At 35.9% G+C, this 15033-nt stretch overlaps 2 protein-coding genes across 3 annotated transcripts in view; both read right to left on the bottom strand.

The window, feature by feature from the left end:
- The window catches only part of LOC127424425 (FYVE, RhoGEF and PH domain-containing protein 1-like), a 79006-nt gene extending 76233 nt beyond the window's left edge, over nt 1–2773 (bottom strand). The window contains exon 1 of one of the 2 annotated variants that reach the window (XM_051669634.1): nt 1494–2773. In XM_051669634.1, coding sequence (XP_051525594.1) covers nt 1494–1638 — 145 coding nt within the window. In that variant the 5' untranslated portion in view covers nt 1639–2773. The remainder of the gene's footprint in view (nt 1–1493) is intronic. The other variant, XM_051669635.1, reaches the window with a different exon arrangement.
- Nucleotides 2774–9101: 6328 nt separating this feature from the next.
- On the bottom strand, nt 9102–13587 carry LOC127424085 (protein brambleberry-like). Its single transcript, XM_051668860.1, has 4 exons — nt 13224–13587; nt 11523–11696; nt 10976–11133; nt 9102–9310 (listed from the first exon to the last, which is right to left on the bottom strand). Exons 1-4 carry the CDS (start codon nt 13466–13468, stop codon nt 9102–9104), a joined length of 786 nt encoding a protein of 261 aa, XP_051524820.1. The 5' UTR covers nt 13469–13587.
- Nucleotides 13588–15033: the final 1446 nt, after the last annotated feature.

Below are 15033 nucleotides of genomic sequence, written 5' to 3' on the forward strand. Positions count from 1 at the left end.
CATATGACTTTTTGTTCTACGGAACACAAACTAAGATATTTTGAAGGATATACATATATGTTTATATCCATACAATGCAAGTCAATTGTGTCCAAAACTTTCAAGCTCCAACAAGGACATATAGGCAGCATAAAGGTAATCCATACACCTCGAGTGGTTCAATCCATGTCTTCTGAAGCGATACAATGGGTTTTGAGGGAGAAATAGACCGAAACTAATTATTCACTATGGATATAAACACATCATGTACATGTATCCTTCTTAATATCTTCATTTGAGTTCCAGAGAAAAAAGGAAGTCATACGAGCTTAAGGGTGAGTAAATGAATAGAGAATTATTATTTTTCAGTAAACTATTCCTTTAAAATGTCTCACATTTTTGGCTGAACAGTTGGGTTAAGAGTGCCTTTATAACCTTTTTTCTTTAATGTTAAATCCCTCCTTTTCTTTAAAAAAAGAAAAGAAAAAAAAAGCACAAATCTGTTACAATGCAGCATTTACAGTGAATGTGGGACAATCCGTAAACATTAAAATACTCTCTGTTTTAAAAGTATAGCCGCAAGACTTAAAAAAATATGCATGTTAACGTGATTTTAGTGTGATAAAATCACTTCCTAATGTTTTCTGTGCAGTTATATCCAATTTTTCAACTTCATTGCCATGACGACATAACGCCATGAATCCTAAAAACCACAATTTAAACTCTACAGCTCAAATAATACACAAGTTTTAACAGATTAATTAATGTAAGTGCTTTTATAAAATTATAAGTGACACATTTCTGCTTTTGAACCCTCCAAAAATTGGCCACATTCACTTCCATTGTAAGTGCCTCACTGTAACCTCCATTTTTGCTTCGTTTATAAAGGAGGGAAGGGTCGAAATTATTTTTTGTGGTAATCAATATTATGCCACAAATGCTGTCGATTTAGCTTAACCCAAAATTTTCCTTTAATTTCTGATTTTACAAGGACTGAAGTGGTGACATTTTTCTAGTCTTGAAGACACGCAGTAATCACAAAACATCAAGCACCGTGGTGTCTTTTATTAACCCAGATGTGTTACCATTTTATCATTTAGCTTAATCTTTTAGCCAAAGCAATTACAGCTGGCTGAATTAGGGCAATCCAGTACATTAGCTATGTATGTGAGCATTTCTTAGTCCCTCACAAGCACTTCATCTATATATTCCAGCTGGGTTGTCATGATAAAGTCTCATAGGTTACCCCAAATCACCATACATTTATTATAAGTTCTCTCCACCTACAGTAACCATGCTTAGCATCTACTCAAGGACACAATAGTGATGGATCAACCTTTGTGGTGTTTGAACCATACAAGCTTTGGGTTACCAGACAAGGCTACTACACACTCCATCTACATTTAAATAGATAATATCTCTATATGTCTTTCATAATGGTGCTTTGGTATTACTGCATGAGAAACAGTCATTCTGATAATTAAGAGAAACGTCTCAATTAGGTCCACACTCACCTGTTCTGCGCAGGGCAGGCTGAGGACTCTGCAAACCGCTGCCGATGTGGTACGAGAAGCGCATGGTTTTGAACTGGCTGGAATAGGACGAATTGTGTGGACTGGAGGTGATCATATGAGCGCTCTTAGGTCGATTCAACTGCATGCCTGTCCGCTCAACCCTCACAGTGGCTTATATGACACAAGATGCGGTCAAATCCAGAAGAAAAACTACAACACTGTACCGTTTATATCCCACGTTCAAAGATAAGACCCGAATACCCAAAACAGTCCAAGTCCAAAGACACAAGACACTTCTGCGTCCCGCCAGTATCTTCTTGGCGATGCTGTAAACGGTAAACCAGCCGACGAAGTGCAATTCCAGTAACATTCGCTTGCCATCAACGATCAGCTGAACTGCAACCACGTATGTTCCCAAGACAATTTCGTTCCCAAGAACTCCGAGAAATCGCAATAAACTTTAGGGGGGCGTTCAGACCGAACGCGTTCCAAAAAAGAACGCAAGTGTATACGCGTTTTGTTTTGAAGTTGCTGTTTTTTTTCCTGGACTCGACATATAAAAATGCGGCGCCGAAAAAAGCAGCGTCCATCAAACGAGCACGTTTACATTGAAAAGACGAACGTAAACACGCGTTCGGCGTGAACAGCCCTTCGGGAATATTTATCTTATGCCATTGGCAGCTTTATGATTATCCATATCAGAGGTCACCGAATATATCAACGAATAACTGAACACACATGCATACATAGTTATGCGTCCAAAGCAGAATCAATATAAGTTATAGCTTCGTAAATTGTCATCGTTACATTGCGTTTACCAATGCAAATTGTTTAACTACATTTGCTCGGTTACTGACTTTCCTTTAAATCTATGACATCGTCGGGTTTAACGCAACTTTCCCGTTCCATCTTAAAACTTCGTTTCCGATCGTAAATTACAGGTTAAACGCGCGACGCGAAGCCGCGACAAAGATCGCCGCACATTGCCGCTATTTGTTCCTCATTATTCAGACGGTTTTCCCAATTTCCTTTCGGTGTAACCATATCCAAAAATATGCACACTCAGCTGCTTTAAACAAAATCCACATACGCTTTGTTTCCTTACTCCTCCGACTGTGTGTGCGTGTCTCTTTAAATTTAATCCTTACACACAAGAATTGACAATGTCGCGATGACCCATTGTTAGAACGTTTCAATGTAACAGTTTTGCTCTTGTTTGCTCCACCGGTTGCTTGTCTATTCTTTTGTGGGATTCGACAACGCCAAAGTGTGCTAAACTGAAAACCCTCCTCCTTCAGGACATATGAAACCGAGCTTCAACCCCCTCCATCCCTCTCTCTCCTCTTTTCCCAAAGTCTGTTTTTCATCTCTCTCTCTCTCTCGGTTTGTGCTTGAAATCTGAAGCGAAGGGAAAACTTTCAAAGGATTTTTGAATGTTCCCCTTTCCTGAAAAGAACACATTTGGGAGTATATCCTAATCGAAGTAGATGGTTTATATTTCATAAATTAAACATTTACACCCCATTAAAAATATGTGGAAGTGGGCTGTAAACATGGACTCGTCCCATTTGACCTAGATTTCAACAGTAGCTCAAGTTGAAGAGGTTTTAGAGGAGACTGAAAACTTTAATTCAACTTGTAGGCGAGGGATCCAATTCATAGCACGTTATTGTCCTTTTATTGCAGTTATTTTTCTTTAAACAATAATTTAAACTCCATTGCAGCTTCTATTAATGAATGGGTGAATCTTACAAAAAACATGTCCATGCAGGTTACAGCTTAAAAAAAAAAAAATCTAAATTATGGCATTATCATCAAGTCCCTTAAAAGTCTTTTCTGTTAAAAGTCTCATAACTCTAATGCATCCAGATGTTTGTTTTTTTGTTATAACCATTATTTTCAGTGTTGACTCTCATAAGATTATATTTACTGTAACACAATGCATTTATTTAAATCAGCATGAAGTTGCATATACATAAATATATATATATATATATATATTATTCAGTATGTACTGTAAGTATAAATATTTATACATTAAAAAAAATACACAATTTCAAAATCAAATTGCTCTATTTATATCATGTAAATAATTCAAAAACTTAATGGTCCTAAAAACAGGAATTGTTTTTTTATTTCTTTGGACTCTGGGGTTAAATATGACCCAGGTATGTTCTTGACAGGTTTTGTGAGACTCACCTAAATAATACATGAAATAATGCAGGGCATGCATTAAAAACAAGAAACACAATTGGGGATTTGAATGAAATTTTGCTGCATCAAAATGCAAGTTTGATGCTCTACAGAATGCTCACATGCAGTAGAGTTGCTTTTTTAAACACTTATTCTAATCCTAAAATATTCAATTATACTTCCTTTATGTATTTGCCTTTCTTAACAGTGTGAACCTATGGAGTACGTTTTCCCATAAATGAAGATGTTGGAGGAAAAAAAAAAGAAAGAAAAAAAAAAGAGTGCCATTAAACTGGACAATGTTTATATAAGTCGAGTTTGTACAGGCTGAGTCAGTAACTTCTGTCCAGCTGCAAAACTGGATGTCATCACTGGTCACTCCGGGGGCCGAAATTTTGTATGTTTCTCCACCGCTTATTCATTCGTTAGAAGCAGTGATGTGCAGACTATTCCAAATGTATTCCAATCTAGTCAAATATAGTACATAATTCATTTTATTTTTAACTTGAAAGGATTCAAAAGAGCAAAACCACATGGACCTGCCCACCACTAACTACAGGGATGACAGTATTTGACACTAGGAAGGTTTGAGCCCTTGTATAATTGGCGGCCCCAACTGCAGCGTTTGACCATTAGATGTCAGTCTTGTTTAGAAAGCTGGATACATTTTTTTTTTCTAGACATACAGTATTTGTTGTAAAGGCCAAGAGGTTTTCATCAAATACTGATACTTAAAACATCATTTGATTTCAAAGTTTCTTACTCAAAGGTGTTACACTGGAACTCATTTATTGTATTTGTAAAAAATGAAACATAAAACTTGACATAAAAATAGTGTTAAAAGATTCAAATGAAAAAGCAGCATATATTCAGTAATGATTATACGTTCTTGTGTTCTCATGTTTCAAAAGTATTTGACCGTTCTGTAAGATCTGACTGAGTTCTTATGGCATCTCTGCTATTCACTGGTTCGGATCTTTGGATGGCAATCTGTCAAACTTTATCCGGATGTTCTGTATCAGTCCTTCAACGCGCTAACCTCTGGACCACGCAAGGATTTCCGACTTCTCAGGCTATACCTCGGCTGTTGGTAAAAGCAGTGAAACCCTATTAGCATACAGACATTTCCAATCAAAATACAGCCGGATAAAAGTTAATATCCGGAGGTTGCAATAGACATCCATAATTGCTTTGGTGGAAATGGAGATTTAATATTGGGGTGAGTGCTAGAAATTTCTTCATACACGAGTGAATTTTAAAACTTGGAAACATTTAAAATGAAAAATGACTTCACTGAATAGTTACTCACCCTTATCTCAAACTCACATACTGTAATGTTTTCCATGGAATACAAAAGGAGAATTATTTGCATTCAGATTTTTCAAAAATAGTGTCGAAGTTATCCAAGTACTACTGTTGTAATGCTGTTGTTTTTTTGGGGTTTTTTTTTTGTCATTTTTGGATTTTGACAGACGTTGACACTTTAAACAGATGTTGTATGGAAAAGAGCTACATGAAAACATTTCAAAATTTCTCCTTTCGTGATCCACAGGAAAAATAATAGCATATAACCAAGTTTAGAATGCCATGAGATAAGTCAATCATGTCAGAATTGTAATTTTTGGGTGAATTACTAATTCAGTAAAGGATGTTTTTGTGAAATGAGGAGGAAAATATCCAAAATATGTGATACAAGTGCCAGACTCTGTTTAGGACAAACATATAACACTAGAAAAACATTATTGATGTCATTTTTCTATATATATTTCCTGAAAAACTGTTTTGGAACAATACAAACTGTTAAAAGCACAATACAAATAAAACTAAATATACATCTAAATGTAGATATTATAGCACCTGATTGTCTTCCACCAGCACGCTGTACACCACAGCAGTGGACGGCCGCACACGAGACCCTGAGGAGCGTCGCTGATGTTTCTTAATGACTTCTGAAGAGCTCTGGGATTCCAGAGATGGATCAAAACTGTCACAATGCCTGCCTGATATCACACAACAATACACAATTGCATTAGGATTTATTTTATCTTAGTTCAACAAATTAGAGATAATATTGTTGTTAGGTAAACCATTTCACAAAGACTTAGATCATTGTCTGAGCATCAAATGAAATGCAATTTGACTCCTGCTCAGATTAAAATGTCAACACTTTTAGAAGCACATCTTACTGTCATGAGGGCCAGAAAATGTCGACAAGGTGGCACTCACGACGCTAGAGGGATGCAAAATAACCAAATTGTCACTTTTCTCTTCCCAGTTGCTTTCCCAATGTTTGCTTCTGGACCTCTTCCATTTGTTAACAGATGCAGAGAGACATTCTGGAAGATACCGCAAGAGAGATCTTGAACAATCTTTGGAACCAAATCAAAACGGTGTAAATGTCAAGGAATCTTCTCTCCAGTAGGTACCAGCTCTCTGCAAGGCCTGCTGAAGATCAGAGCGGGTCTCTTTTAGCTCCCTCAGAATTTCAAGACTCTCTCTACCGACATTGCGGTAACGCAGAGCGAAGAACAGCAGAATAAGGCAACCAATCAGGATCATGGTTTTTCTTAGAAGCCCAACTAAAAAGGTGATTCTCTCCTATGGAAAAAGGAAAACAACAAAACATTTTCCCATGAAAACCATGACCAGAACTGAAAGTATTGCTGAAACTTGAATTCAAAATATGTAATAAAGTCAACATGAAACACCTCATCGCACCTCATTTCCATAATGTGAAATATTTTAGAGAGAGAAAGAAAAAACAATGTAGGGCTGGACTTGATTCCTTCCATAGGGAATTGATTGAATTGGGAAGAATGGCCTTTACAGTTTATGACAATAGTTGGAAGGGAAGGGTTGAAAAATAAGAGGGCTACATTGTAAATCATTTTTGTTGTTTTGGCAGTATTACTGCTGTATTTCCAACTGCAACTTGTTGTAAATACGGTTTACAGTATGTTGCTGTCAATTTTGTTGTTTTTACAGTATTATTGCAGTATTCTCCACCGTGCATTACTATAGAAACTGTTTACAGTATGTTACAGTCAAACTGAGCTGTATTCTTTAGGAAAAAATGAGCGGGAAAATAATTACAGTAATTTACTGTTAAATTGCATGAGAACTTACACAATTTAGAGAGGAGATTTGTGGTTTTATTTAGTGATCTACATATTATCAAAAAGATGAAACCCTGGAGATGTCTTCTCTGCATTGGATTTACTCACACAATTGCATAAAAAGCAGAACTGTATGAGAATGCACCTGGCAACATGAACGTTGAGTCTGCACTCGACTCCTCGACACTTCAGCATTGAGAGGAGCAGAAGCAAAGCGATCTCCTTTCGACTGAACCAGGTGAGTGGCAAAGTCGTACAATACATCTTATAGCAGTTTATAATAATTTTTTTAAACATTAATCATTTGACAATGAAGATCTGCACATCACTTTTGAAAAGTAGCTTTGAAAAGTTTACGTTCTCAAACAGATTTTAGCATTAGTTATAATGGCCATTCCGTTTAGTATTGACGTCAGCACTTACACGTTTGGAAGTAGTAACCAAATTACCTTTACATGGGTCGAACGTGTGCACTTCGTTGGATGCCCTGTTTTTTTTATTTTGATGAGTTATACCGGCCACTTTATTTGACCTGTCCATCTAAAATATAGGCTATTTATATTATGTACAAATAGAACATGTGTAAATGTTTTGCTTTTTGCAATTGATTTTTGTATTTTGTTCTCTAGGTCTGGACAGGCAAAGAATTGGAGTGTTCTTCAGTCATTTGGACATCTGGTGAACTTAATATTGAAGATTTTGAATGGACTTGTATATGTGTGTAGTCATAATTTGCCTTTATGAGTAACATTTATGTGATATTTGAGTTGTCATTGTGTAATAAATGTTCTGTTTGCAAAAAGGCCTCAACTGTTTCATTCTTTTTTTTTACTTGTAATAGATAGAAGTTAGTTACTCTAACTCTGTAACCTAAAACTGTGCTTACTGTGGTTAATTCTACAGTATGGACACTCCAATTTAATATACAACATACAAATGATTACCGTAATTAATTTTACTGTACAGCTAATATACTGTAATTTTAATATACGTCATACAAACAACTACCGCAATTAATTTTATAGTACAGCACATACTGTAAATCATTATACAGTATGCTGTAAACTACTGTAGATAGTTTACAGTAATTTTACTGTGGTATTGGATACAGCAGCTTGCTGGCTATTTGTTGCCAGTAAGTTAATGTTGATTTTAAGTCAATATTTTTACAGTGTATGTGACATCAGCCGAAATAGAAAGCTGTTTCAGAAGCAGAGCAAATTAGTAGATTTTGATGAAAAATTACAAAAGACAAAATTATTTTCTTTGGAATAACATGGACTGATTAATTATTCATAATAAGACCAAAACTGTGTATTAAGTAAATACTCTCAGTTTTAAATTCATGTTGTCCTTAAAGGGTTAGTTCACCCAAAAATGGAAATTCTCTCTTCATTTACTCACCCTCATGCCATCCCAGATGTGTATGACTTTCTTTCTTCTGCTGAATACAAGATTTTTAGAAAACATCTCAGCTCTGTAGGTCCATACAATGCAAGTGAATGGTAAACAGAACTTTGAAGCTCCAAAAAGCACATATAGGCAGCATAAAAGTAATCCATAAAACTCAAGTGGTTAAATCAATGCCTTCAGATGAGATTTTATAGATGTAGGTGAGAAACAGATCAAAATTTAAGCCCATTTTTACTATAAATTCTCACCAGTTGGTGACGATATTCACGAAGAATGCGAATCGCCAAAAACAAAAGAACTCTTAGCATAGAAGAACACTTAGGAGGGCTTTTTGAAAGTGGAGATTTATAGTAAAAAAAAAAAAAAAAAAGTTGACCTGTTTCTCACCCACACCTATCATATTGCTTCTGAAGACATGGAATTTACCACTAGAGTCTTATGGATTACTTTTATGCTGCCATTATGTCCTTTTTGGAGCTTCAAAGTTTTGCTCAGCATTCACTTGCATTGTGAGGACCAACAGAGCTGAGATATTCTTATAAAAATCTTCATTTGTGTTCAGCAGAAGAAAGAAAGTCATACACATCTGGGATGGCATGAGGATTTTCAATGAGAATTTTCATCTATTTCTTTAAGATCCCATTGAGACTCAAATTTTGTACTCACCATCTGTTGGTAACCTGGATCCTCATTTTCCAACACCATGTTGCATATCATCCTCTCTAGGTATACATTCAAAGCCACGAGTCCAAAAAGGAAAAATCTAAGATTAAACAAAATGCATCAATGTCAACATCTTATTAAAGGTGAAGATTTGAGACATTATTTTACCAACCATTTCAACAGCATTATCCATTCTTCAAACCCTACACTAACTGAGTGAGGTTTAGACTTGCCTGGCCCCGGCTGTACACTGCACAGAGGTCAGAAAGAAAGAGGCACCAAAGCCCAGAGCGTTGTAGAAGAGGGAACTGAAAGTGTGTGTCTCGGACATGATGAAGCTCTGGAGGAAAGCAACACGGTTAAAGATTTCCGCAAATGCCACCTGCTGCTCCTGAGCAGAATGCCTCATCTCTGCAAACACATCTCTCAGGCCTGGAACGAAGCATTGCAAAATAGTTTGGATTATTGGACACATTCAAAGAATGAGAAAAGTGAGTTTAGGCAAAACATTTTGAGCTTAAAGCGTATATGGCCACTTAACCTGTTGATGTGCATGCCACCCGCCCCACCCCACCAGAACTGATGTCACTTTGCTTAAATTAGTTCACATTTACTATATAGTCTAGTCAAAAAAAGTTAATAATGTTGACAAATTATACAGATGTATATTTTTGTCAACATTACGAACAATTTTGAACAGCACACTATATAGTAAATGTGAACTAATATAAGCAAAGTAAAGTCAGGCCCATGGGTGGGGTCAATGAGCATCAACAGGAACAGTTCATCCAAAAAAGCTAAAAAAAATATTTATCTTTTTCACACCAAAAGCGATCGTGTCAATTTAGAAAACATTAATTTAACAGCTGGTGTCGTATGGATGAAGTTTTTGCTGACTGTCTGTGGTTTTTGGAGCTTCAAAAGTTAAATCGCCATTCACTTGCATTTTAAGGACCTACTGAGCTAAGATATTTTTCCATTTTTCTTCAAATGTGTTCTAGTGAAGAAAAAGTCATACACACCTGGGATATCATGAGGGTGAGTAAATAATGAGAGAATTATAATTTTTGAGTGAACTATTCCTTTAAGGCGCACATCAAAATATCTATTAAAAAAATAAATAATAAATAAATAAATCAAACAAAGTGCCATTTATTTTTAATAAATACAGCCAACCTGGTCTCATAGAATCTTGTTACTAAAACTTTACTTTTGCAAACTGTTTTTATGTGCCTCATTCTACGTATCACAGCAGTTTTCTGGTGAAATAAAACCAGAGGCACAATTTTACGATACATTTTAATGTTTGCATTATATAACCAACTACATTTACAAGCTTATTCCAATGTGACTAAGTTACATGGTTGCTCAACGGATAGTGTGTTGGACTTAAAACACAGAGGACTAAGGTTGGAGTCCAGCAGAGCACTCAAGTCGACACGTGAGCCAAAAAGCATCACAAAATGACATAATTGCATCAGCTACTGCTTTTTTATTTCACATTTGCTTTTATGACACTATCGGTCAGCTTAAGGTTAGGGAGGTTGGTTTTGTTCATTTAAAACTCCATAGAGCATTAACCTTCAAAATATCATCTTTTTGGGAGAACATTTCATTTCACTTCGAAACCGCAGAGATACGGGTAATGACCCACGTAATGTTATTTAGAAAATATGTCGCCACGGTCACGTCATTTATATATATATATATATTTTTTTAGACTGAATCTAGTACACTTTTTTAATAAAAACATTCACAAAAATTATTTTGACGGAATCCCAATAATAACCTAAAAAAAAAAAAGATTTGGTGTATAACATGGGACTTTAAAATAAAGTATTTACCAAATTAAGCTTTTTATAGCCTATATATTCACATGAAGTTGGAACTTTCAACAACAACTGCCGTTGATTTTGCAGATAACAGACTGTTTCAAAAAGCCACCATCAGCACAGATTAATCAGTAAAACCGATATATCCCTCTACCTCTAGTCTCAACAGGACTGTCCTTCAGACAAACAAGTACTGTTAGTACTATTTCAGAGTAATCCTCAAACTTTAGTAGCCATAATTCCCTCATTTAATCTGAACCAGCACCTTGAGTTGAGTCTTGCAGGGTGCTCTTGAGTTCTTCTCCATTGCGAAGGATGCTCTCCTGGGATTTTAGTGCTGCACTTTGGGCTACAACCAGATCCTCTGCCATTTGCTGGGTGGAGGCAAGCTGCTCTGCCACACCGGCCGAACTCTCAGTCAACCTGAAACGTAGACGAACCCTGGGTCACATAAATATTTTATACACACATGGGTTCGATTCCCAGGGACAGCATAAAATGTACCTATTGAATTCTCTGTTGGTCACTTTGGATAAAAGCATCTGCCAAATTAAAGAATGAATTATACAAATTTACAAATGAACTGAATGAAGCAATGAAAGAATGCATGACATAAAAATTAATAAACTTTACATTTATATAATGCCTTTAAAGGTAGCTTCAAAGCATTTTAAATATATACGTTTAAAAAAAAAAAAATACAAAAATCAAATATAAGAAAGCATTCAAGTAAAGGCTCGTCTGAAAGTTAAAAAAAATACCTTTTGAGATACCCTTTGTCACTTCTAAAGCATTTCTAGTAACTTTTGTACCTGTGAATAGTGTTTTCGGCTCTCTGTTGCCAGCGTTCACTCTGTAAATAATGACAGATGCTGTGTGCGTGGGTAAAAAACTCAGTGTAGGTGTTGAAAGCCACAGGGTCCATGTCTTGGGTGCATGTTTTGACATCACTACCTTCCAGGCACTCTGGGAAAGTGCGACCTGACCTGCAATGGACAATTCAACAATTATTTGAGGAATAGTTATTTGGTACATTTCTTTTTAATATTATTAGCAACATGCACAGAATGTTTACTTTTTCATAAAGTCACAATACTGTCTAAACCAGTGGTTCTCAACTGGTGTGTCATGACCCAATACTGTTCAGATTGGTGATATATCAGCAATACCAACAAACAGCCGATATTTGGCCACTTTGTTATTTTAAAGCCATTATTGGAATTGACTGAAGTGTTCGCTCTCCCTGATGTTAGTTTCATTATGTACCAATTATAATCATTGGATAATAAACAATACTATTTCTATTCAGTATTTTTGTGTGTGTGTGTGTGTGTGTGTGTGTGTGTGTGTGTGTATTTAACAAATATTGTGTAAAAAAAATGTCACTTAAAACATTCAAAGCGTTGATCTTAATTGGTATCTGGGCTATGATTCAATTGTATTGTCCTATATCACATACCTGTAAAAATCCCCTGGTAGCACACGTACACCACCCAGATGTCTATTTGATGTGTGTGTTTACATCTTTTTTTTTTTTAAACATTGCTTGCTCATCTGCAATACATCTGTAAGATGTTTACTCTCTGGTGTCAATAAGACATTCAGCAGATGTCTTTATGACTTAGAATGTTTATAAATCTGATCTTTTTAAGATGTTTAGCAGATCGCATTGCTTTTCAGATGGAAAGATCTAAAACAGACTTCTCAGAGATGCATGTGTATATTATGTCGTATCGACCACTGCAAAATCCTTATTGGTCGGCCACTACCCAGATAGCACACGTACATGTCTGTTTTAGATCTTTTCATCAGGAAAGCGTCGCAAACTAATTAACATCTGCTACACATCTTAAAAAGATCCGATTTACAAATTTACAAATCATAAACATCTCAAAGACATCTGCTGAATGTCTCATTGACATGACCGAGGAAATGTCTTAGAGACATATTGCAGATGAACAAACAACCTATAAAATTCATCTTCCATATGTAAGCACGCACATCAAATAGACGTCTGAGTGATGTACGTGTGCAACCAGGGTAGTTTTGATAGAGTTGCAGACAGCAGGTTAAAAAAAAAAAAAAAATAAAAAAAAAAATCTGATTGCAAATAATACATTAAAACATATATATATATATATATATGCAAATAAAACTTTGAAAAACTAAGTACAATAAAGCCAATACAATACAAATACATCCAAAAGTGTCCCTTAGATTTTGCTTGGCCTATGCAGTCCATGATAATTTTAATACAATTCAGTGTTTGATTTAAGAATATCTTGTTTACCTTTGCACGATAAAAAAAAAAATAAATAAATAAAGCAAAAATAAATAAAATAAATAAATAAAAGATACAAAAAAATAAAAAGGGGGTGGGGGGGGGATGGCACTGTGTGGTGTACACCATTTGTGTAAAGTCTAAAAATCAGCTGAGAACCACTGCTCTAAACTATATCTGAACATGGCTCAGTGGGTTTTTCCAATTGACTGCAGTAAAATAAGTAGATGACCTTTGCAGGTGGCAATGTGTGAAGGACAACGCGATCTTGCTCTGCACATCATCACTGAAGTCTCTGCAGCTTAAGTGGATTTTCTCCAGCGCTCGAGACCAGCACGCGCCATATCGCGGCTGCTCTGCCAGTTCACGCATTCGCAGCAATTCAACACGGCCCATGTCTTCTAAACTTCTCTGACTCCCCACGGCACAGACTAAAACAGCGATGCCAAAGAATGCAAATAGCCCAGCGGTCCACATTTTAAGAAAAGCAGGCCGCACTGACTGCAAATCCACACCGGTGTTTCAAAGACATGCAAACGTTAATTCAATGCAACATTCCTAACACGCGATCAAAAAACACTCACCACGCTAGCAGTCAAATCACTTGTCTATTACCCAAAGGAGATAGTGGTTCCGCCTTCAGGGTGGAGAGTAAATGTGGGCTGTGGTTGCATTGGTAAATTCGATACACAGGCGATCAAATCAGATGTAACTATCATTATGCTTTGCATTATGTTAAGCATTTTCATTTTCTCTAAAATGAATCAAATTAAACAGTTTGTGATTAGATGAAATAGTTAGAAGGGGCAATTGGGAATGGAGGCCCTAAATACTCTAAAGCCATTTAAACACTTCAGGTGGCACAGAGGCTGCACCTGAAGTGGCGTGTTATGTTATTTACACAGACTGTTTGTGTTTAATGCTATTCTGAGCAGGCATAAATGCATTTACACAGCAATTACAATTGCATAAAGGATGTTATGAGCTTAAAGTTTCAAACATAAAATTATGAATATAGAAATATGAAATAAATTAAAATTTGAAACTATACTTTTAACTGAACTAAATTATGATATGCTCTGTCATGACAACAACAAAGTTTAAGGCTGCTCTGATGCTGCATTTTAATTTTTTTTCATCCAGTGAATATTTCTCAGGATAGATGTATTTTTGAAAGTCCATTTTTGTGTTGACACATGTTGAAAAGTCTTGGTTTCAAAAAGCTATTGAACATTCCCTTTGTTATTGCCCAGGATTTTTTTTTTAGGACTACAGAATTCAAAAATACATTGTTTCCTGTACATAAAGGTTAATTGCAAAATGCTTTTTGTGTCTTCCAGGCCAGCCAGTGTGTCATAAATCAAAATGTGACAAAATCTGAGAAGAAAATTCACATACGTGAATTTACACTATTTATGTTGGTTAATTCAGTTAGTTTCAATTAACACTTTTTACCATACATATTGTTCCAATGCACCTTTACAGAAAATAAAAGTATGTTTAAAAGGCTGTCACGTGTCAAAGTGGCAAAAGAAGTTTAAAAAAAATAATGACATAATCGTTGAAACAGTCTTTTTTTGTTTGTTTGTTTTTGGCCAACTCTAGGAATTATGCCACTCTTTCAACTTTAGGCCTATAAGAAAAGACCTGGGATGTCCCCTAATAGTAATCTCATTTCCTTGTGTTATTTTTATCTTACATCACTGCCACATTAATGTGTCAAAAGAGGAAGTTGGGAGGAGGGGGGAATTGCAACCCCTTAACCTTACAAACAAACCCCATTTAGGCCCCTGCAACTTGCTGATTGCTCACAGCTGTACTGATAAAAAAAATGTCAGTGTGAAGCTGAATGTACAACTGCAGCCAAAAGTTTGGAATAATGTACAGATTTTGCTGTTTTGGAAGGAAATTGGTACTTTAATTCACCAAAGTGGCATTCAGCTGATCACAAAGTATAGTCAGGACATTAATAATGCAAAAAACAGCACCATTTCTATTTGAAAAAAGTCATTTTTGATCAAATCTAGACAGGCCCCATTTCC

The sequence above is a fragment of the Myxocyprinus asiaticus genome, chromosome 33, assembly GCF_019703515.2.
Source record: "Myxocyprinus asiaticus isolate MX2 ecotype Aquarium Trade chromosome 33, UBuf_Myxa_2, whole genome shotgun sequence".
Taxonomy (NCBI): Eukaryota; Metazoa; Chordata; class Actinopteri; order Cypriniformes; family Catostomidae; genus Myxocyprinus; species Myxocyprinus asiaticus.